The sequence below is a fragment of the Microcaecilia unicolor genome, chromosome 5, assembly GCF_901765095.1.
Source record: "Microcaecilia unicolor chromosome 5, aMicUni1.1, whole genome shotgun sequence".
Lineage (NCBI taxonomy): Eukaryota > Metazoa > Chordata > Amphibia > Gymnophiona > Siphonopidae > Microcaecilia > Microcaecilia unicolor.
Window position 1 is genome coordinate 79,694,955 of NC_044035.1, and position 25,422 is coordinate 79,720,376.

The 25,422-nt window shown below is 44.0% G+C and overlaps 1 protein-coding gene across 5 annotated transcripts in view; it reads right to left on the bottom strand.

Annotated features, from left to right (window-relative positions):
- MYOF (myoferlin) overlaps positions 1 to 19,152 on the bottom strand; it is a 278,968-nt gene extending 259,816 nt beyond the window's left edge. For all 5 annotated transcript variants that reach the window (XM_030203030.1, XM_030203027.1, XM_030203029.1 and 2 more), the window contains exon 1: positions 18,979 to 19,152. In XM_030203030.1, coding sequence (XP_030058890.1) covers positions 18,979 to 19,066 — 88 coding nt within the window. In that variant the 5' untranslated portion in view covers positions 19,067 to 19,152. The remainder of the gene's footprint in view (positions 1 to 18,978) is intronic.
- Between the last annotated feature and the right edge of the window lie 6,270 nt (positions 19,153 to 25,422).

Here is a 25,422-nt window from a genome sequence, read left to right on the forward strand (position 1 = left end):
AATCCCTACTGCTTGAGAAGATGTTCCATCTTCCTTTTGTGCACCTCCTTCAACAGGGAATGCAGTCTTATTGATCACAACTGCGGTGATAGCATTCATCTTGGGGACTCACCAATCTCTGTCAATGTCCTGTACCAGTAGGAGATGCCCCCTTTAAGGTCCTGTCCAGTGACTCCCACTCTGCCAAAATCATGCACATGAGTGCTCTGTGGTGGAAATGGCCTTGGGAGAGGGGCCCTACCAGGCCCTCCATAAGTGGGTCCCCTTCATCTTCCTTGAGTATAGAGACAGAAAACAGCTGCTGTGCTTCCCCAATGCTTCTGTCACGATGAGAAGCTCTTCCTCCTTAAAAGAACTGAAAGACCAGGGAGTGTGTCTCCTACTCCTCCTGAGTAGATTCTGAGTCTGAACCCATGTCTGATGCTGAATCCTCTAGAACAAAGAAAGCATCCAAGCTCTCTCATTCCCCCAAGGGTCTCACTTTGGGCTCCATCCAAACCAGAGCTGCTTCACCTGTGACTAGATGTGACTCATCAAGCCCTTCATCTCCATGGCCTCCAAGTGGGGGGGGGGGGGGGGGAAACCAGGTACCCCCCACCCTCGATGGCCCTGGGCCAGCAGTGTCACACACGAGGGCCTCCTTCACAAGGAAAACCATAATCCAGAGCCAAGCACCTCCACTGATCCCGATGTGGGCTGATTGAAATAGCCTTCTCCTCACAAAGTCTCCACTCTCACTCCATGGACTGTTGCACCTTCTCATGTAGCAAAGCAGATGAAGGGGAGGACATGCTGGCCACCATTCCCGCAAAGCTCTGCGGGACTTGCAGCCCTTAACTTTGCCTCCTCTGCATCCCCTAGTGCCATTTCTAACAAAGAAAATGGCCCCTTGCAAGATGGGCAAAGGAAACCAACAGCTGTGCTGAGCTGCTGGGTCCCACAAGCACAGCAACATCTTGCCCACTGCCTGCCTAACCATGACCCAGCACTCTCTGGACCTCTGTGGTCCCCCTGGGCTCTCAAGGTGGCTTAGCGCTGTTTTTTTTAGCTTTTTGGGTTGTTGTTGTTTTTACCATCAAAGGCTTGCTCTCTGCCCTTTTTTAACTCTACTTCCCTGAACAGGAAGAAAGCAAAGCAAGCCCCAGAGCACTCCCCAGGGAGGGACGGAGACCCACACAGGTAAAAGCCTCATGGGGACTGAGCCTGAACACCACCCAGCGGGCACACTTAATAGCTGGCTGGAGGCTGTAGTTCTGCACTCAACTGACCCTGGCTGATGAACTAGGGGCAAAAGCAAGGCCATTAGGCTCAACCACATTGCTAGGCCAAAAAGCCTGTGCTTCAGGGAACTAGGCCTAGGACCAGCACCATCCTGAACAACTTTACCATCTGCTGGAGGTAGAGAAGTATCCTGGTGATGTCACTGAAAATCTCATCTCTCTACCTGTATCTGTTGGAAGGAAAGGGACAGAACCCACTTGTACAGACTGATATGACTGAGTTGCTAAGAAGAAGAATTCCACTTACTGCAAATACAACACAAATCAGAAGATCTGAGGAGTAGAGAATGACATGGGGATGGGTCCCGCAGCAACCGTGGGGATAAGGACGGGGACAAAGCGGGGAAAGATCCCACAGGGACAGGGGAAAAGTTTGTCCCCATCCTCATGGGCTCTGTCCCCATGTCACTTTCTACTTTGAAGCCTGTTAATGAACTGTTCTGTTATTTATGTTTGATTGATGCAGACGACAATATTTTTATTTTTTGGAAAAACAAGCAAACATGCTGGCCACAGCTAGCAACATTTGCATGGGGGATCCTGTGCATCCTGCTACCAGCACATCTTCCAAGAAGACATCTTCTGTTGCAGGAATGATTGTGGAAGACAGGAGAGCTAGACTGAATTCTGAGATCGTTGATTTCTTATTCATCCACAGATTTAAAAAAATCATAACAGTGCTTCATAGGGCATATTTCCCCCCTCTAGGGCATACAGAACAGATTGTATTTTGTACCCCAGGATATTTTAACATGGTGGATTAGGATTCCTACTGAAGTCAGCCACTGTTGGGGTTGGAAGGGTAGAGGGTGGTGGTGGTGGTGGGAGGGTTTATTATAGCTGCTCATTGTTATTATTGTTTTCTATTTGTAATTTATACATAACAGTTGCACAGCATATTGTTCCTTTTTATACTTTAATAAAAAGATTTAAATATAAAATCATAAGTGTTCAAGGCTTCTGCAGATGAGAGCAGATCCTGCGAGGATGGGGCGGGGACAGGACAGGGATGGAGACAGAACCCATGGGGGCAGGGACAGGGCCAGATTTTATCCCCATATCATTCTCTATTGAGAAGTCCAACTTCTAAACGAGAAGTTTTTATTCATGGGATTAAATATATGCACACACCTACAAGCCTGAGGGGAGCTAATTTTCTCAACTAATGTAACAACACAAGAATAATTAACTCTGATCAAGGCCCAAGAAAGGGGTAGGCGAGAGAAAGCGCTACAGAAACTGGAGTATAAGGCAAGTGTTATAAGAATTTCAGAATCTCTGTTTATCAGCATTAAAAGAAACACACATAATTTACAACGAAAACTCATGGAAAATAAAATGTGTTTCAAAACCTTATTTCCAGGCAAGGTCATGGCAGGATGGAATTTGCCTACTGGTTTTCCAAAGCAAAAGGCCAAGGCTCTTTTTGTACTGTAATAGGAATCAAAGTGTGCACTGGATACTGACTCACCACAAACCACAGTCATACTCCTCTCTATTGCCATATGAAGTTCCTCTTTGAGTATTTCAGATTGAGTCTTAAGAACAATGTTCTCTGGCCACTCCCGTGTGTGCTGATAATAGCCGGTTGCCAGTGTAACAGACAAGAAAACAGATTTGTGGCAGGCTTTAGAATGATACCTTGACTCATCAGAACCTGCACATTACACAAGCCTGATGTTCAGTTTCCAGTACTCCCTTGCCTCACTCTTGTATAATTCATGAACAGAAGGGAAGTGGGTAACTCCTGACAATGATGCACCCTCCCTTCCCCCAGTCATAGGGTTGCCAACTTTCAGAAGGAAATAATCCACCGCTAGCTGCTACCCAAACTCTGCCCCGACCCAAGAGGAACTGGGTTCAATTGTCACTGTAGCTCCCTGTAACTCTGGGCAAGTCACGTAACCCGCCATTGTCCCAGGTACAAAATAAGTACCTGTATATAATATGTAAACCGCTTTGATTGTACCACAGAAAGACAGTATATCACATCCCATCCCATTTCCTTTGTCTAATCAATGCCACATCCCAAAAGAAAGAGAATTGCAGTGAAAAAGAGAATTGCAGTGAAGGCAGCAGTGCAGGCTTCATATGCCTGTAGGTCACATCTGGGAAGGGGAAGGGGTTGCATTCTTCAGTCTCCATTGAGTCATTGTCCCCTCCTTAAATCACCCAGTATACATATACTGCCCCATAGAGTATGAAACCAAACATTAAGCCTTAGTAGATGCGGACTACATTTATAGACAAAAAGGAAGTAGCAATGGGGAGCTAGGGAAAAAGCAACAGAAAACAAGGAGACTACTCTGCACTCAATCCCCTCCTTTTCACTGCAGGAAGGGAGGGACTCACCCCTAGTGCTCTGAAGTCTTAAAAAAAGTGGCCCTGATGCTCAAAACCTAACCCCAGTGTTAAAGGCGATCAGACCTGGACTAGTGCTTGTGTTGGTGTATCCTGAATGCTCTAATGGTTTCAACGCGGGCGGAGAAACCATTAGTGCAGACCACACTTCAATGTGGTCATTAAGCACCCTGCACCAATTCTTCCTCCCCACAAAAGGCTCTCAGGTGGAAAATTTACGCTGTGCCGACCCAAACCAACCCCCCCTCCCTCCCTTTCCTAATTAAAACAAAATTTCCTCTGGTGGTCCGGTGGCTCCCTCCCCCTGCCCAAAAGTAATTCAGTGCCCCCACCACCACCACCATCGGCTAGGCCAGGCCCAGCCCACCTAGGGACCTCCTCTCCTGGCTAGGCCAGACATAGCCCAGCCCCTCCAAAACAGGCCTGGTGGTCTAGTGGAGACCCAACCCACCATCCCCCATACCGTTTCGTAGGATGCGGGAGCAATGCCTTCTCGCTTTTGCTTCTGGGTGCCATCATCTTCAAAATAGCAGTGTCCAGCCACCCAGGTGGTGCATCCTGGGAAGCACTGGGCAAGGCCTCATTACCCAGGTGCACTGCATGGGGCAGGGCACCACCATTTTGAAGGCAACGGCACCTAGAGGCAGGAGCGAGAAAGCATAGCTCCCACATCCTACAAAAAAAGTTTGGGGATAGGTGGGTCGGGTCTCCACTAAACCACGAGACCTGTTTCTGGGAAGGCCGGAGTGGGCTGAAGAGCGAGGAAGAGGACCTTTCGGGACCCTTAAGTTTTATTTTTTAAATTAGTCTAAGGTAAGGAGGAGGTCAGGTCAGGGTGGCTGCTGGATATGTTTGGGGGGGGGGGGGGGGAGGAAGGGGGTCGGGTCGAGGAATTATTGCCGCAACATGCTTTTCTTTTTTCCTTCTGTCAACTTTTCGGTCAGTGTCTGAGCCAAATCACCTCTTAGGCACAGAAAAGTTGACATTTTGTGCACCGAGCTACAGATTTGCCGCAATTTTAGTGTGGCATGAATTTGTATGCTAATTTTGGAGCATGCCACAGCAATTTTTCAGCACTAGATTCACAGTAGAGTTTCCCTCTACTGCAGATCTTTGCGCAGACACCAGGTTATTCCCCCAGATATTGTTGTTAAAACACATGCGGACTATGAAAAATTGTAGGAAGACCTTAGGAAATTGGAAGGCTCGTCATCCAAATAGCAGATGAAATTTAATGTGGACAAATGCAAAGTGATGCACATTCGGAAGAATAATCCAAATCACAGTTGCCTGATACTAGGATCCACCTTGGGGGTCAACACCCAAGAAAAAGATCTACATGTTGTTGTAGACAATACGCTGAAATATTTTGCCCAGTCTGCGGCAGCAGCCAAAAAAGCAAACAGGATGCTAGGAATTATTAGGAAAGGGACAGTAAATAAAACAGAGAATACTATAATGACTCTGTATCACTCCATGGTGCAACCTCACCTTATGTTCAGTTCTAGTCGCCATATCTCAAAAAAAAAAAAAAAAAAAAAAAAAGATATAGCGGAATTAGAAAAGATTCAAAGAGGGCTGAAATGATAAAGGGGAAGGAAATCCTCTTGTATGAGGAAAGGCTAAAGAGGTTAGAGCTCTTCAGCTTGGAAAATGAGATAGATGAGGGGAGATATGATCGAGGTTCACAAACTCCTGAGTGGTGTAGAATGAGTAAAAGTGAATCGATTTTTTACTCTTTCAAAAAGTACAAAGACTAGGGGACACTCAATGAAGTTACATGGAAATACTTTTATGACAAGTAGGAGGAAATATTTTTCTTTACACAATGAATAGTTAAGCTCTGGAACTCACTGCCAGAGGATGTGGTAATAGTGGTTAGTATATCTGGGTTTAAAAAAAGTTTGGGCAAGTTCCTGGAGGATAAGTCCATAGTCTGCTACTGAGACAGATATGGGGAAAGCCACTGCTTGCCCTGGGATTGGTAGCATGGAATGTTGCTACTATTTGGGTTTTTGCCAGGTACTTGTGACCTGGATTAGCCACTGTTGGAAACAGAATACTGGGCTAGATGGACCATTGGTCTGACTCAGCAGGAATCCAGGCCAAAGTATCAGCCTGCCTGTCTGACATTGCTGCCTGGAAGTCGCACCGCCATCTGAAACGAAACATGACCAACACTGAGCTTCTTATCTTTCCCCCTAAACCAACCTCTCCTCTTCCCCCCATTCTCTATTTCTGTGGATAACACTCTCATCCTCCCTGTCTCATCAGCTCGTAACCTTGAGGTCATCTTCGACTCCTCTCTCTCTCCTTCTCTGCACATATTCAGCAGACTATTATAGAGAAAGAAATGGCAGGTTTTAGCAATCACCAAAATTTGCCCTTTCCTTTCTGAGCACACTACCAGAACCCTCATCCACACTCTTATCACCTCTCACTTAGACTATTGCAACTTGCTTCTCACAGGTCTCCCACTTAGCCCTCTCTCTTCTCTTCAATCTGTTCAAAATTCTGCTGCACGACTTATATTCCACCAGTGTCGCTATGCTCATATTAGCCCTCTCCTCAAGTCACTTCACTGGCTTCCTATCCGTTTCTGCATATAGTTCAAACTCCTCTTATTGACTTATAAGTGCATTCGCCCTGCAGCTCTTCAGTACCTCTCCATTCTCATCTCTCCGTTCACTGGGTAAATCTCTCTTATCTGCACCCTTCTCCTCCACCACTAACTCCAGACTCCGTACCTTTTATCTTGCTGCACCATATGCCTGGAATAGACTTCCCGAGCCGGTATGTCAAGCTCCATCTCTGGCCATGTTCAAATCTAAGCTAAAAGCCCACCTTTTTGATGCTGCTTTTAACTCCTAACCCTTATTCACTTGTTCGGTACCCTTATTTTATCATCCTCACCTTAATATTCCCTTATCTCTTATTTGTCCTGTCTGTCTTAATTAGATTGTAAGCTCTGTCGAGCAGGGACTGTCTCTTCATGTTCAAGTGTACAGCGCTGCATACGTCTAGTAGGGCTATAGAAATAAGTAGTATGGTTATTTTTATTTACATACTGGTATCCAGAAAGTGCCCAACCCCTCCCTAAAATCCGTGCTGTGCAAAGCTAAATCATTTCCCTGTAAAACTTCTCATCCTAAATTATGTAGGTCCAAGACTTTGGTTCTGTTTTTCTCTATATGTCCTCTCAACTTGGTTTCCAGGGCCTCCTATCCATTAGCTATTTCTTTTCTCTCCCGTCATCTTCACGTTCTCCCTTAATTTCACTTCTGCTTTCCTCCATTTACTTTTATACTTCCCTATTCAGATTTCACTTCTTACCATACAGTCTTCAAGTCTCCCTTTTTTCATGTAATCTACCTACATCTTAGACTGCGAACCCACTAGGGACAGAGAAAGCACCTGCACATAATATCTGTAAACTGCTTTGGTTTTACCTACCGAAAGGTGGTATATCAAATTCTTGACCCTTTACATTTTCCCCCTCCCCATCCTCTCACATTTCCAAGCCTCTTATTCCCCAGTCTTTCACTAATTCTCTCCCTCCCCATGGTCCAGCATCTCCTCTGTCTGCCAAGCCATGTCTGGGCTCTGGCATTGAATTTCTGAGTTTATGGAGCCAGCGAAAGCATAGATGGTTAAATTTGATATTCAGCAGTTAACTGGCTTTGGCAAACCGCATAAAATAGGACAGACTCATGACAACCTTGGCCAGTTAAGTTCTGAATATCAGTTCTGAATATCGGAATTTAACTGGCCAAGTGCTGACTCAACACCCTGAATGCTCCCAAATAACCATTTAGTGCCCAATGTGAAATTAGCTAAGTGCCACTGAAGGTGAACAGTTAACTCAGCCATTCCCAACTCAGTCCTCAGAGCACAATCGGGCTGATGCATAAAGATTGCTGTTAAGTACGGCAGCCGCGGGTGAACATACCAACTCGGAGACAGCAACCGATGCACAAAGGGGACGGTATGCAAATGAGATGCATGGAAATTTAACGATGACCTTTGTGCATTAGCCTCTGGAAGCGCCTAGCACATGCTCAGAACAGTTGTTTCCAGGACACCAGGGTGGAGGGGGGAAGGGGGAGAAGAGAGATCCTGCACTCACAAAACATGAGTTACGCTGACAGGTTTTACAGACAACCAGATGAATCTGTTGGATCATCACCCAGGCTGTCATTTGAATACAAATTTGAAAGCATTACAGGGACTACTGGATTCATTCCTCTAGAAGGTAAAGGTCATCAGAGAGCTGGAAGGAGCGGAGGGCTCCCTGCACCAGGTTGGGGTTGATTGGGAGGCAGAGGCTGAAGGGAGAAGGGAGCCCTGGAGTTGACAGTGTGGATGAGAAGGGCTCCTCTCAGACAGCTCATGACCTACCATAAAATCTAGCACATTAAAAAGGTAGGCTCTCCTGTCTGTGCATTGCATGGAATGCTCATCATAATATTAATGAGCTTGTTGTAATACATTTGCATAGGATTCTTGGTAGCTGCTACAGCACACGGTTAAAGCCAAGCAAAACCCCTTTGTGCATTAGATGCTACATAACGTTTGCTTTAGACTGGCTACAACTGGTCTAAAGCAAACGTTGCAACCATAGTAAGCTTTGTATATTGGTCCCCTAGTCCCATCAGGTTTTCAGAATATCCACAATGAATATGCATGAGTTTGATTTGCATACACTTTTGCACGCAAATTTCTCTCATGCATATTCATTTTGGATATCCTGAAAATCCGATAGGACTAGGTATGCCCCAAGGACTGAGTTGGGTATCAAGTGATGTAACCAGCCAGGAGCTGTTTCTAGCCAGTGAAATCACTTTGAATATCAGCCCCATAGAGACCATATCCTTGAAGTTTATCTATCTATGCAAACCTACTTAGCCCTGGATCTCATATGAATTTTTCTCGTAGCACTAGAAAGATGCATTCCATGAGCAGTATTTCTTTGGGAAACACAGTATTACTTCCACAGTGGACAGGATTGGAGGTTCTATTTCTCAAACTATTGACCTTTTAATACAAGGCTGACACAGTTGTCGCTCTGACTCTGCAATTTAATACAGGACGATCTGACACAGCTCTATTACCAGCCTCTTCCAGTGTTTGCGAAGTTTGGGTGTGTATTTCTCAGACTAATATAAATGGTCTAATATGTAAATACAAAGGGGAAAAAATAGTTCCTGGTGAGAACAAACTCGAAAAACTGCTTTCCCCAAGTGATTCAACATTAACATTTATAATTTTAATTTAAAACGAATCGGAGAAAATTTTTCTTCACTCAACGTGTAATTAAACTCTGGAATTTGTTGTCAGAGAATGTGGTAAAGGTGGTTAGCTTGGCAGGGTTAAAAAAAAGGTTTGGACGACTTCCTAAAGGAAAAGTCCAAAGACCATTATTAAAATGGACTTGGGGATCAAGGGGGGGAGGGGGGATTGATTACTTGATATGAATCAATGGTTGCATTATTTTAATATAAGTTCAATAAATTTGTTTAATTTAGTTACAGATGTAGAACATATAGAGGGAGGGGAGGGAGGGGGAGATAAAAACGATAAAAATTTGATGACTGTTAGTAACACACTGAATTATTTGTTTATTAGACCCAGAATGTATCTTTGCATATTCAGAATGTGGATTGTGATTTTTATTTGAATGTCATTAATAAAACGTTGAAACATAAAATGGACTTGGGGATAATCCGCTGTTTATTTCTGGGATAAGCAGCATAAAATGTATTGAGGTTCCTGGGATCTTGCCAGGTATTTGTGACCTGGATTGGCCACTGTTGGAAACGAGATGCTGGGCTTGATGAACCCTTGGTCTGTCCCAGTGTGGCAATACTTATTTACAACAGCAGTACATTCAGTACATCTCTAGCTACAGGGGAGGTCTGCCCAGCTTACTGACCGGTCTGAGAAGAACGATTCTGACCTCAAAAGTTGTCATCATGGGCTAGATTCAATAAACGGTGCCGGGATGATCCGCACCATGCTAATATTCTGTAAAGGGTGCTCTGCGTGCAGTGTCCTTTACAGAATACTAGCGCCACGCATTTCGCGCGTGAGCATTCACACCTGCTGGTGCCCAACTAATGGTGGTTAGGCACGCAAATCCCTTTAGAGTTGTATGCTATGAAATTTAGGCACAGGGCAGATACATGTGTAACTCCTAATTATAGCCAATTAAGAGCTTAACGCCACTTATCGAATGTTAGCACCTATTTGACTAGTTTATCCCTGGATCTGGGATCTGCACCCAAATTTGGGCTACCTGTACAGAATCTGGGAGCAGGCTAACAGGAAGATGCTATTTCCCTGCAACTCCCAGTTTAATCTTTATTCACCTAAATGCCCCAGCAAGTAACCAGTTCCAAGTGGATTGAAGAGACAATAGCTAGCTTGCTTGCCAGACAAACATGTCCATCAATCACCTCTCTGACCTCATGTGCAACTCTTTAAATCAGTTCCCTTATTTTCTAACTCCTCTTACTTATCTATATGTCCCACCTTTGCTTATACCCTACGCTGTATGAAAATGTTTTATTACATATTGAGTTGACGCTGTTAGTATATACTATGCCAAACTTCATATTGTTGTTTGAATATTTTTACTGCTGTAATTATTACTTATGTTTGATTTATTCTTACTGTACATCACCTTGAGTGAATTCCTTCAAAAAAGGTGATAAATATATCCCAATAATAAATAAGAACAGACTGAAACACTGCTTTACTAATTTTGATCTCTACACAGTCCCTCCACTTTACAGCATGGGAAGAAGGGGAAAGGGCTTTGTTCCCGGAACGTTATTCAGGTACAAAATATTTTCAGCACTTCACAAAATAGCAGCTTGTGTGAATTAAAAAAAACAATGAAAAGTCATGTATTCCTCATCTGTAGATGACATTCGCCTGTGCAACCAAAGTCTATGGTTCCCAAGCCTGTCCTGGGGGGGATCCCCAGGCAGTCACGTTTTCAGAATCTCTATAATGAATATTCATGAAATAGATTTGCACTGCCTCCATTAGATGCAAATTTCTCTCATGCATATTCATTGTGGATATGCTGAAAATATGACTGCTGGGGGATTTCCAGGACAGATTTGGGAACCACTGCAGCCTAAATTTCATAAAAGAAATGGAAATTAAATATATATATATATTTTTTTTTTACTGTATTATCACACTTGGGGTTCATTTCACAAAGCCATGTTAGTGAATCTGGTGCGGCAAATGTGGCAAAGCCCATAAGAATTAAATGGGCTTTAATGTGCTGGAATTGTTAGTGCGGCTTTGTAAAAGGAACCCTTAGAGAGGATTTTTTAAATTGAGCTTCTGGACTCTCAACAGTTCATGAATATGGACATCTTCAAACAATTCTGACATTGGTCCAAAAATCTCACAACCTGCAGAGCAGCCTGTTTTTAAACTCAGAGTGTGTGTGCGCTTCGGATTTGTATCACAACCCTATTTGGGCACCCCAAAAAGTCTCCTCATATTATTAAAATACCTGCTGTAAACAGCACGTGGTGATGTTTGTTGTTGATGGCTGCCTTAGTATGAAATAATGCCAGCCATAGCTGAGACAAAGAAGGGAGACCGAGATGGACAAGTTGGAACAGGATGGGGCAGGATTGAAAGAAGTAAAAAATATGGGAGATCTTCAGGTAAAGAAAGTAAGAAGAAGGCTGGAGAATGACCAGGGTCAGTGAAACTGTAGGAGGTACAAAAAAACCAGAAGATGTGATGGGTCCGATAAGAATTCTCTGCTGGCTAGCATGGCTAAGTTCTGTTCCTGGGTCTAAATCCAGCCAGAGGCAGCAATCAAATTCCTAGGGACAGAGGGGAATGCTGGGCTGCTCAGTATCAAAGAAATTGGAAGACCTAATAACGTATTTGTGCCGGATATCTGAGCAGAGCAGGCCATTTCCCTCAGTTAATGGGCAAATGTTATGCTGAGTTTTGGCAGGTTCTGCAATAGGGGACAGAGGGGAAAACAACAAATAAAATAGATTGGACTGAAAGCCCAGATCAACTTCGCTCACTTCCTTTTTGCTTTAACGGTGGAGGTAATGAATAATCATCTTGAATGGAAGGCTTGAAACCAGGGGCGTAGCCAGACAACAGATTCTGGGTGGGCCTAGACAAGAAGTGGGTGGGCACCAAGTGTTCTTAACCACCACCAAAAAAAATATCTCAGCTGGTGAGAAAATGCTTCTTTCCACTTTGGCTTACCATCAAAGGGAAGTCTTCAGCTGATAGAGCCTGGGATCTCCACCAGCTACCACTAAACGCATGCTACTGTTGGGTGGGCCTGAACCCTAAGTGGGTGGGCCCTGGCCCACCCAGGCCCACCTGTGTCTACGCCACTGCTTGAAACCCAGGGATTTTATTTTTGAGTTATATTGTATTTAATGATTTGTTGTAAATTGCTTTGTTGTAGCAGTATGTCAAGTTAATAAAATGGAACGACATACTCCTAAAGCTCTTTATGACCTTAGGCAAGCCACTTCATCCTCCCATGCCTCAGCTACCAAGTTATAAACTGTAAGGGGGCAGGGACTCTCTATCTGAACTGTAACTCACCTTGAGCTCAGATTTGGAAAAGCAAGCAAGTCTGGAACTCAATCCAGGAGCTGCCTGCAGCTACACAACTGGAATCTGGGAAATCCATTTCATGTTTAATTTTAGTAAATCCTTCGCCTACGGATGACAAAAGTGTGCTGTTCTTTCCTCCATGGGTTAACTATGTAGGAAGTGGGGCACATGCTTTGAGGATTCTGAAGTCTAATGGGTCAGGTGACGGCTTTCCACCGAGCAAACTAAAATGTTCTGAAACTTATCTGCATACACAAAACCTTTCGCACTTTCACAAGACAAAAATATAACTAAACGGTAAAGAGTCCATGGATTTGATATAGGGTCTTTCTGTGGTACAACCAAAGTGGCTTATATTTATTATTATATACAGGTACATTCTCAAATTAACCTAAGTGAAGATGGAAAGGGGGGGGGGGGGACAAAACTCAGTCATTTATCTATTGCTCTCAGTCACTACAAGGAAGGCAAACAGAGAAAACAAAGTACCTAACATACCTAGAAGGCAGGAACAGCTCACCTGGTCATTTCATACTCAGGCTACCTAACGCACCCTAAAATCTATGTTTTACAGTGAAAAACTATGCCAAGACAGAAATTATACAAAATATGTAAAGCTTTAAAAATGTTGGAGTCGCCATGATAAAAAAAAAAAAACACATAGGGGATGATGCAGAAAGCTACTGCGGGCCTAACCACATGATTACTTGAGGGTTATACATGCCGAATAATGCAGAGAGGGATTGGGCCCATATGGAATACATGGCCACACATTGCATTAAAAATGAATGCTAATGAAGCCATTGAGTATTCAAGAACAATGCAAAGAGGTAAACAGAAGCTTTTGACACGTGTTACTGTGAGAATTTTTTCACCAGGGTCAGGCCTGCGCACAAGGGTTCACAGATAGGATTTCATGCCAGTTTTTGAGATTTAACTGTTGGTTTTGTCTCCTTTTGCAGCCTGGAGGTCCCAGCAAAGGTTCAAAGGCAGACAGGAGGTTATAGATGTGTGTGCATGTCTGAACAAAGCCGAAAATGAAAGCACACACCAGCTTGCACATACATTTTTGCAATGCTCATATTTTAGGCATGTGCCGACACAACTTTTTTCTTTTGGACGTGCGCACAAGAACCCATGCTTAGCGTAAAAACTTCTTGAGCGTGCGTCTGGCATGTTCCCCCCCCCCCCCCCCCATTAGCATCAAGTTTTGTGCGCATTAAATTAGAATACATATAGCTTTCTGCACAGCATTATGCTCGCGGTAGAAGCCAGACATTCAGACATCCACGCAAGGCTCTAATGCGAGCCTTTCTGCATCAGCCTCACAGAGATGCACTGGAAAAAATGACCATCCCAACAGAAAATAAAAGGACGGACACAGTACCAACGCTTGCAACTTAGTCAAATATTGCCCAATCCTCAAGTGATCCCATCGAGTTTCATTTGTCCCAACCAAGGCCTCGCTGTTTTAATGCAAAGCCTCCTTTCTCCATTTCCTTAAATAGATTGCAAGCTCCAGGAACCAGGGACTTCCATATGTCTGTACAGCACCAAGAACACCTGACAGCACTATGCAAAATGACAATAGCCATTTTGAGGGAAGAAGAGAATGAGCGGATGGGTAAACAAAAATACTAAAGGTGAGCAGCTTAAAACTGAATTTAGGAGGATAACAATGGACAAGCCACAAGTCAAGGTAGGACTTTGAAGCACTGCTCTGACCAGATCATCAACCTGGGAGCACAGACAAACCTTTTGCTTTAACATGTCATCTGGCCATTTCTATTTCATTCCATTCATTCATTTCAGATACCGCATTAGGCAGTTTACAAAAAATAAGTACAATATATTTATAAAACAATCACAATAATCATACATTTAAAGAATAATATTAACAATCCATGCAGTGTCCACAAGAAACTACATTTTTCATGTACTTCTTAGTGCTCATGGCATTCGTAGGGAAGCAGACTTATGTTTCCACTTTATCCTGACAGAAAAAATGTTCAACTTCCCCAGACTACCCAGGAATCAAATGGGAAGAAGAGTCTTGCTGGTCTCCTTATATGTCTCCACAGAATGCTTCAAACTTGTAACTACGGCTATTTTAAAAGAGGATTTGGCAATCTTTTTACACATTATCACACTTTCAAAATGCCCTCTGACAAAGAAAATTAATTTCCTGTTTACTTTGACGTCTTGGCATAAAGCAGTTAAAGGAGAGAGGAATTTATTTTTATCGTGCGGTCTTTTTTCAAAGCCAGCTGTTTCAGCCAAAGGCAACCAACAATGTTTATCAAGAAGATGCAGACAGCCCCAATGGATAACACGGTTTATGATTAAATGGAAAGTTAGGCAGGAAAGAAACTACTCCACAACAATGTAAAATGAAAGCGGGACACACCAGGGTGTATGTTTTTCAAGAGTTAAGAGGGAGAGAAGGAAAGATCTAATCAGGTTTCTTCTTTTAACAAGCATTTTATGCATCCTGCTGAAATAAATTAAACTAGCAACTAATTCAACTACTCACTTCTTCTAAGGCAAGAGAAATGAGGCATAAAATAAAAATGAAAAAAGAAGTGACCCCTTTCATCTAGTTCTAGGAAGCAGATGGGCAATGCTGGTGTTCTCAATAGTGGTATATTAAGGGGCTCATTTTCCAAAGCACATAGGCTTCCAAAGTTCAATAGGTTATATGGGGTTAATTTTCGAAAGACAAAACACGTCCAAAAAGTGTCAGAGCACCGTTTGGACTTTTTTCTTCTCAAAGCATCCAAATTGGTATTTTCAAAACCTATTTTGCAGATGTTTACCTATGCAATTCGTCTGCAGTGCATCTAAATCACAAAGGGGCATGTTGGGGGCATTTTGAAGGTGGGGTTAGGGCATGCCCAACACTTTTACAGTGATCATGGAATAAAACAAAAACGTCCAGGACTAAAACTAAGAAATTCTGGTCTAGACCGGTTTTCAGAACGAATAAGGCAAAAAACAAAAGTGCTCTAAATGACCAGATGACCACTTGAAAGAATTAGGGGTGACCCTCCCAATACCCCCAGTAGTCACTGACCCCCTCCCACCCACCCCCCAAAAATGTGAATAAAAATATGACTTACCAGCATCTATGACAGCCTCAGATGTTAAAGGCAGGTCTATTAGAGCAGCTTGCAGGTCCCTGGAGTAATGTAGTGGATGGTGCAGAGCACTATGGGGTGGGGGACTCAGGTCCCTATCTTCCTCTACCTGTCACACTTGTGGTGGAAACTGTGACCCCTCCTAAAGTTGCCAAATCCCTATTATACCCACACATAGGTGCCCCCTTCACCCATAAGGGCTACTGTAGAGGGGGGAACAGTGCGTTTTAGGTGTGTTTTGGAGGGCTCAGGGGACAAGATAAGGGGGCAAAGGTGAGATGTGTACCTGGAAGTTTTATGAAGTGCCCTCTAGGGTGCCCTGTTGCTCTCCTGAGGGACCAGTCTACTACAAATGCTGGCTCCTCCTATGGCATGAATCTCTATCCTGCTTATAATCGAACGAGAATAACGCCCAAGTTCCGACCTAAATCGGGAGATGGGCGTTCTTCTCACAAAAACAAATAAAGCGGCATAATCGAAAGCCGAACTTTGGACGCTTTCAACTGCACTCCGTCGCGGATGCGGACAAAGTTGACGGGGGAGTGTCGGAGGCGTGGTGAAGGCGGAACTGGGGCGTGGTTATCACCCGAACAGAGATGGGCGCCCTTCGCCGATAATGGATGCGTTTGTAGCTAGAATTTAGGGCACTTTTCCTGGACCCTGTTTTTTGACGAATAAGGCCCCAAAAAGTGCCCTAAATGACCAGATGACCCCCAGAGGGAGTCGGGGATGACCTCCCCTGACTCCCCCAGTGGTCACTAACCCCCTCCCACCACAACAAATGATGTTTCACAACTTTTTACTTTCACCCTCAAATGTCATACCCTCCTCCCAAGCAGCAGTATGCAGGTCCCTGGAACAGTTGTTAGGGGGTGCAGTGGACGTCAGGCAGGTGGACCCAGGCCCATCCCCCCCCTACCTGTTATAATTGTGCTGCTTAATGCTACTAGTCATCCAACCCCCCCCAAACCCCCTGTACCCACATGTAGGTGCCCCCCTTCACCGCTTAGGGCTATAGTACTGGTGTAGACTTGTGGGCAGTGGGTTTTGAGGGGGATTTGGGGGGCTCAACACCCAAGGGAAGGGTGCTATGCACCTGGGAGCTCTTTTACCTTTTTTTTTGTTTTTGTAAAAGTGCCCCCTAGGGTGCCCGGTTGGTGTCCTGGCATGTGAGGGGGACCAGTGCACTATGAATCCTGGCCCCTCCCACGAACAAATGCCTTGCATTTATTCGTTTTTGAGCTGGGCGATTTCATTTTCCATTATCGGTGAAAAGCAAAAACGCCCAGCTCACACCTTGGCGAATAAAGCATGGGCGTCTATTTTTTTTAAAAAATACGGTTCACTCCGCCCCTTCACGGACCCGTTCTCGGAGATTAACGCCCATGGAGATAGGCGTTTCTGGTCGATTATGCCCCTCTATGTATTGCACTTATTCAGACCAAAAAAAAAAAAAAAATGTCCAAAGCACAAAACCTTGATCAAAACAGTATTTTTGAAAAAAAAATAGATGTTTATCTTTTTTGAAAATGACCTGCTTTCCTATTTGGATTTTTTGTGCAAAACGTCCAAAATCAGACTTAGACGTCATATCGAAAATGCCCCTCTATATAACTTTGTAAGTCTAAGTGCTTTGAAAATATGCATCTAAAATGTAATACTGTATAAGGTAAAAGTAAACTTCAAGCTCATAACATTTGTTAATGGAAAATGCAACCGAACACAACTGTCAGCAAGCTTTAGGTTCACCATGGTCTCTATTCAGCCATATAAACTCAAAGAAACATCAGATCATGCTTTAAAATTACAGGGTGGCCAATTGTCAAATAAACTCACCCAGATGCTTTTGTATGAGTGTGACTGTGTGTGTAAGAAAGTGTAATATTACGAAGTATGATGGCCAAGTCTGTTTTAAAGGATTATTCTCAGAGGGGTGGTTCATCATCGAATTATCCAAAAAATTTAGAAGGGAGGAAAGCTGAAAGTTACTTGGGGTAGGGGGTAAGGCTGAAGGGTCACCTATTCCACCTAATATCCTTGGCACCAGCCCTGACTCTATTCCAACAAGCCTCCGGATGTACAAAAAAAAAACACAAAAAAATCTGCCTAGAGCTGAAGCAATATAACTGAATCAAACTTCCAAGAAGGCATGAGTAACATCCATGGAGGGACCATAGGTAAAACCCAAAGTTTAATGAGTATGGTATGGTCAGATTTCTTTTTCCTTATCTCACTATCCTTGATTAGTATGGGGGATATTACAAAACTTAGTAACAAGATCAACAGGAGCTTAGGGGTAGGACCAGCCAACGCCATCTCAGAATACAACCTCAGCATGGTGAGAATGAATGAGGCCAGCATCTACCCTAGTGATAGCGGATAACCTCAGAGAAGAATCAAACCGCTGGTGGGCCCTCAACACAAATACACTTTAAAGCCCCCACAAATGTGTGAACGCCAGTACATTAGCCTCTAAATCTAATTATATCACATAAATGTGGGGGTTTAAACATACCACCAGACCCCGGCCTCTAACATGCCTGGTATCTGTTTGGCTGCTCACTGCTTCCTATGCCTCTGGGTGCTGCGAGTTTGCTTTGGGGGTTGTGGGTCGATGAGAGCCAGAAGGCACCAGAGGACTAACATGTCATGCCTTCTCCTAGCCAGTGGCTCCAGAGGATGCTAATGCACAGTGCCAGCTGATGACATGGGTGGTAGATATAATGCCGCCTCCTGTTCTGCGTGTGATGACAAAGCAGCCGTGACTGAAAACATCAGCTGCTTTCTGCATAGGACCCAGCAGGGCCCTAGGCATGTGCCTAGTTTACTTACGCCTTCATCCTGAGCTAGGAAAGCTTTGGGGGAGGGAAAGGACAGGTAGCAAGCCAGATGTGGCTCTCTAACATTTGACTACACGTTTAGCCTGCTGGCTGCCAGGTTTCAGTGCAGGTTGCCAATACCACATACTTAAAATAAAAAGAAATCCATCAAACATCACTAATATTAACTCGGGCTCTACACTGCACACTTTTATATAAACAAAGCCCAAAGACATTAATGATGTAATGTAATTTACATGAATTTCACTAAAATGTCATATCCCTTGCCATACGTGATGTTTTCAAAGTTCTTCTTCCTTTATCCAAACCATACAGATTGAACCAATGATCAGGCTTGTTCCAATACTGCTAAATTTGTTTTAATGGTTTCACAGTTTCTGAAACAAACAAAAAAAAAAAACGTAGCAAGTAAACAGAACTGTGAACGTCCAAGTAAAACTCCCATGAATATTATTCTGTTGCTCTTGTTGACTGAAAACTCACTTACAGACCTGAACTCCACCCAAGTTCCTCTCTGGGACTCTCCACACAGGTAGCCGCCTATGCATTTTTCAGAACGGTCAAAATACTGACAAATTCAAAGTGAACACTTGAGATTAATGGACTTGTACTCCTTGATGGCTAAAATTAATGTACCCTATTTTCCAAGTCACTGAGCATAACACGAAACTCTCCTTTGCTCAAGGTCGGCAATAAGATTTATTTCAATTTAAAACAAACAAAAAAAAAACCTCCTACCTTTATAAATGAGGGTAGCGATTGGATCAGGCTTGCCCAATTTGTTCTTAGGGATGTTAGTAGCGGATTCTACAATGATCCGGAGCATGGTTGCAGGAGGTGGAGGTGCTGGCCAGAGAGCAGGACAGCGCGGCTGACTCCGCCGAGAGGGTTCAGGGCGAGTGCCAGACAGCCCAGAGGCTGCGAGCTCCGGCACGAGAACTGCGCCCTGCGCCCTCTACCGGTAGTAGGAGGGTGCTGCAGTCTATAGGATTACCAGAGCTGAAAGCCGACACACCCAGAGCTCTGAGCTCAAAGGGTCCCGGTGCTCGACAGGTCTCAGCTTGGAGGAATCTGCTCCCAGAGCTGTCAAACTACAACAGCTTCCTCTACGTAACCTCATATGTTTCAGGAATTACAAAACAGAAAGGACTAGGACGCCAGACTGTAAGGACTGACATTAGGATAAATATAGAGAACAATCAATCCCTTTCACAAATCTTTCTCCAACCGACTCCAAAGCTGTTCCTTCAAGTGTAACTCGGCAAAAATAATTGCTTTTAAAAAAGAGTTTGAACTTGATCTTGAAAATGTCAAAATGATAAAAGAAGCGGTTTGCAGATATAACAAACTGACCATTTAACAGGTGAAATCAAATGTAATAAAACTGCCAATTTACCCAATTCCAGAAGAAAGACACTTTGCACAGTGCTGGTTTTGGTTTACATCTCAAACTAGTGTGGAATTTGTAGGCCCTCACTGCAGATCCCATAAAGCACTAGGATAAGGTTGCCTGAAATCCAGGAGTGCATCAAATCTTAGAACTGGATAACTTAGCAACTACATTTAGTAACATTTTTGCAGAGCTGCCAAGTTACCCATTCCAGGAGGGAGACTTTTTGGCTGTTTTTAAACTTACATCCCAAAGCAGTGTAGTATTTGTAAGTCCATGAGATTCTATCCATTGAAATCAGTGCTGCATGTCCCATAATGCACCAGGATGAGATTGGCAGAAATCTTGGACTGTCCAAAAAGTCTCCCTCCTGGAATGGGTAACTTGGCAGCTCTGATTTTGGAACCATAAGAACTATTTTAAATTGTCTTTTTTTTTCTTGAGGAGTAAACCAATGCAACTGAGACCATTTTGGGATTGCCAAGTTATTCAGTTTCAAATCAGAGACTTTTTGGTCAGTCCTGGTTGTTTTGCTTCCATCCCAAAGCAATGTAGCATTTGTAGTTCCTTATTCTACCCATTGAAATCAGCATTGAAAATCCCATAGTGTACCTTGATGGGGATGGTAGAAATCCAGGACTGGCCAAAATCTCCCTCCTGGCTTTTGCTAACTTGACAGCACAGCCATTCTGTTGTATTGGAGATTTCTGGAAGGAGAAATTGTTAGTTTTCATCAGCACAAGAAGATAATATGATGATGTTTTATAAACAATAATCTTCCTTTGTCTGACACATGCATTGTTTACAGAAGTGGGAAATCTTAGAATGGATCCTAACTAGAAAATGATTATAAACAGCCATAGTAAATATAATTTATTAGACATCAAATGTTATGTATTTATAACCCGCCTTCTCCCAGTAAGGTCCAAAACAAATTCACAAATCAAGAATCGAGTGACTAGCATTACGAATATTACAAACAAAATTTGTATTATGGTATTTCAATTTTTAGATTAAGTATTTATGAAAAAGATATGTTTTCAAAATAAAATGTTGGACTATTAAAGGAGTGACGTATGTCAAGAAAAATGTTTACTTCATCTAATCCCAAACAAGTAGGGAAAGGATGCAGAGCCTGGCTTATGGCATTCATTTCCAACCCCTCTGCATATGCATGTATGCAGAGATGCCAAGTTACGGAGTTCCAAGCTGTAAACTCTTTGGCCAGTCCCTGGTTTTGAACTTCCATCCCAAAGCAGCGAGGAATTTGTAATGCTGTTTATTTATTTATTCATTCATTCTTATATCCCACAATTATCCAAAAACAAGATTTGGTTCAATGTGGCTTATAGTTAAGTTATGAGATGTTACATTGTTATTATTACAGTTGCAATTAACAGTAATGAGAAGTTATATTGTTATTCAGGTTGTTGGCAGTGTGGTACATGAGAAACCTTAGTGGTGCATGTGATTAACCATAACATTTCTTGAAAAGATATGTTTTTAATTCTTTTCTGAGCTGAAGATAGTTTGTTATGCTTCTTATGACCTTTAGTTCCACCAATTTTAACCCAGGTAACCAATAGAAATCAAACAAAATAAAACATGGAAAAGAAAATAAGATGATACCTTTTTTATTGGACATAACTTAATACATTTCTTGATTAGCTTTCGAAGGTTGCCCTTCTTTGTCAGATCGGAAATAAGCAAATGTGGTAGCAGATGGTACATATAAGTGAAAAATCCAAGCATTACTTTGACAGTCTGACAGGGTGGGAGGGTGGGGGTAACTAAATCCAACCGTACAGATGGATTTATATTTTACATTTCTGCAGTTGGGTAATTGTAGTAATATGTAGATTCTCTGGACTAGCATTTCTTGGTGATCGTTCAATCAGGTCCAACATGTAGTCAGGAGACATGCTAAACAATATTTTGATTAGTAGAGTGCTAGTTTTAAAGATTTGTCTAGCTTTAATTGGTAGGCAGTGTAGCATTACAAGCAGCGGGGTTACTCTTTCGTATTTTTACTTTTTGAAAATTAGTCTTGCTGCTGTGTTTTGAACAGTCCACAGTGATTTTAGCATGTTTTCTCTGCATCCTGCATATTCTTGCATTGCAATAATCTAGTTGGGGCATTATCAAATATTGTACTGTAAGACGGAATGATTGGCTGGGAAAATAGTCTCTAATTCTTCCCATAGAGTTTTGAAGCATTTTGATGTGACTGCTGATTTTCAAGGGACAGATATTTGTCAAGAATTCTTCCTAGTATTTTTACTTGTGGTTCAACTGAGTATGTCGTTTGGTCAATTGTAAAGTTTAGGTATGAAGCGGGATTGTGTGAGCTAGATAGAACCAGGAATTTGGTTTTATCTCTGTTTAGTTTCAGCTTGAAAATTGTGGCCCAGTTTTCCCATGAGGTGAGGACCTTTTTTAACCTTGTCCGATATCTCTTTGATATTGCTATTAAAAGGTACATAAATAGTGACATCGTCAGCATATATAAATGGATTGAATCCCTTTGCCGAGTGAAGCTATTATAACATTAAATAATATAAGTGATATTGGCGACCCTTGTGGCACCCCACATTCAGGGATCCAAGATGATGAGAACTGGTTGGACATCTTTACTATATATGATTTTGAACCAAGCTGCCACTGCACCGCTAATTCCCATATTGTCTAGCAGGGTCATTAGTGTTGTGTGGTCTACTACATCGAAAGCACTTGACATATCATACTGTAGTAGCAGAAATTTCTGGCTTTGGCATATCAATCTCCTGAATTTTGTTATCAATGTTGTGATGACTCTTTACCGTGTAATGGTCTAAAACCTGATTGAGAGTTGTGGAGGATTGAGAAGTACATCAAATATTCCATTAATTGTTGTGCAACTAGACCCTCCATCGTTTTGGTCAATAGTGGTATCGAAGCCTCTCGTCTATAATTTGTGAGATTATTGATTTTATTCGTGGCATTTTTAGGAATTGGAGTGAGTATAATATTGCCCTTATCAGAAGGGAAATGGCCATTCGAAAGCATGTATTCTATGTGTTCCGTGAAGCATTTGATAAACCAATCTGGTGGATTTTTCATCATATAATTAGGGCAGTTATCTTGTAGGCAGTTAGCAAGTAGTCGCTGCTTTTCATAGTATATGTTATGTTGGTGTGTGGTGAAGTTTTGTTAAGCACATCTTTTTATGCTAAGTATAAAATAGAATAAAAATTGAAATGGGTCCTTTAAGCTTTTGGAGGCAAATAATTGACAGTGTGAAAAGGGCTTGGGTTTGAAATAGCTGGGGCTATAAGACACCCAATAGTTCATTTATATATCTTTCTGATGCCTCCTAGCTTTCTGTGTCCTGCCATGAGTAGACTGTATTGGTTGTGAACTGCCGTTAGTTCTCTTCTACTCAGATAGTGCCAAGGCAGTCAGACCATATTTTCAATGGCACTATCCAAGTAAGTGCCACTGAAAACCTGGTTACAATCTGATGGTAGGAGCCCCTCTTATCCAGGTAACCCCCACTGAATATCAGATTCATTGTTTATAGATTTGGGTGCAATATTATGCATTTAGAATGTATTTGAGAGCTTTTGAATTTGAATATGCGTTGTGCACTGTTGTAAACTGCATTGGGCTGTACTTTGGTGAATTAGAAAGGTGGTATATAAAGATTTAGATTAGATTAGAAGTTTCAGGAAAGGCCTGAGCGATTAAGGATGTGCAGTAGCCCAGAATTCTCTGAGGTGCTGACACCTACACAATAGCCTGAGACCTTCAGAAAGGCCTGCATCCTTAAATACAAGAATACATGGTTACCAACTGGCCGGTTTTGCAATAGGCAGGCTGGCTGCTGGCAGACCCTTAAAACCAGCCACCCAAAATCCATTTTTTTCCCACCTCAGGCTCCCTGTGCCTGTGGTCTGACAGCTCTTCCTCACTTCCTTCCTTCCTTCTTTTCTGCATGTCTGGCTGCATCTTACCTCCTCCCGCAGGCAACGCTGAAGGCATGCTGCTTCCAGATGCCCCGGTCTTTCTCTGTGCTTGGTCCTGCCTTTTCTGATGCTACTTCCTGTCAGAGGAGCCAAGTAGAGAGAAGGACAGGGGCAGCCGGAAGCAGTGTGCCTTCACCTGTGCCTGCTGTTTACTGCTGTTCAAGGTCCATGGGAAGAGGGAGGAGAGATGCCGCTGAATCCGTGGGAGCTGGGAGGGGGGGGAGGAGGAGAGACAGATCCCTGACCCTTGGTAGGGAAGGAAGGAAGAGGGAGAGATGCTGGATCCATATGATGAGGGAAAGGGAGAGATACCAGACTTACAGGGTGAGAATAAGGGTGAGAGTGGGGAAGGGGGGACATTGAGATGCCAAACCTATAGGGTGAGGTGGAGTAGGGGAAGGAGAGACCTATAGGGTGAGGTGGGGGAGGGAGAGATGCTAGACCCATGGAGGAGAGGAAAGGAATAGTGCCAGACTGGGAGGTGAGGGGGAAGAAAGGTGATGAAATCCTGGACCACGGGGGTGGGACAAGAAGAAGAGATGTTAGACCTATGGAGGGGAATGCCAGACCATGGGCTGATGGGCAGGGCCGTGCCGATGCGGTAAGCGAGGTAAGCGCCGCAGGGGGGCGCCCACCTCTGGAGGGCGCCGCCCGCGGTGCTTACCCTCGCCCCGCGCCGCCGAGGCCTTTAAATCTTTTCATCGCCGCGGGTGTCACCAGAAAGGGGGGTGCCGCCGCTCCCGCTGCTCTTCATCCTGGCACCCCCCCCCCCCCCCCCCCCCAGCCCTTTAAATTTATTTGCCGACGCGATAACGAGCACAGCACCTCGTGTGGAAGTAAATGAAGCGGATCCGATCATCTCATTGGGCCTTCCCTCACTGTCCCGCCCTCCTCTGACGCAACTTCCTATTTCCTCTAGGGCGGGACAGTGAAGGAAGGCCCAATGAGATGATCGGATCCGCTTCATTTACTTCCACACGAGGTGCTGTGCTCGTTATCGCGTCGGCAATTTCTTTTTAAAGACCGGGTGGCAGGGAGAAGACGAGGCAAGGTGAGGGTGGGGGACAGATGGGGTGAGGGGGACTCGGATGGGCAGAAGGGACTGGGTGGGAGACAGATGATGGGGTGAGGGTGGGGGCACTTGTATAGCAGAAGGGATTGGGTGGGAGACAGATGGGGTGAGGGGGACTCGGATGGGCAGAAGGGACTGGGTGGGAGACAGATGGGGTGAGGGTGGGGGGCACTTGGATAGCAGAAGGGATTGGGTGGGAGACAGATGGGGTGAGGGGGACTCGGATGGGCAGAAGGGACTGGGTGGGAGACAGATGGGGTGAGGGTGGGGGGCACTTGGATAGCAGAAGGGATTGGGTGGGAGACAGATGGGGTGAGGGGGACTCGGATGGGCAGAAGGGACTGGGTGGGAGACAGATGGGGTGAGGGTGGGGGGCACTTGGATAGCAGAAGGGACTGGGTGGGAGACAGATGGGGTGAGGGGGACTCGGATGGGCAGAAGGGACTGGGTGGGAGACAGATGATGGGGTGAGGGTGGGGCACTTGTATAGCAGAAGGGATTGGGTGGGAGACAGATGGGGTGAGGGGGACTCGGATGGGCAGAAGGGACTGGGTGGGAGACAGATGGGGTGAGGGTGGGGGGCACTTGGATAGCAGAAGGGATTGGGTGGGAGACAGATGGGGTGAGGGGGACTCGGATGGGCAGAAGGGACTGGGTGGGAGACAGATGGGGTGAGGGGGACTCGGATGGGCAGAAGGGACTGGGTGGGAGACAGA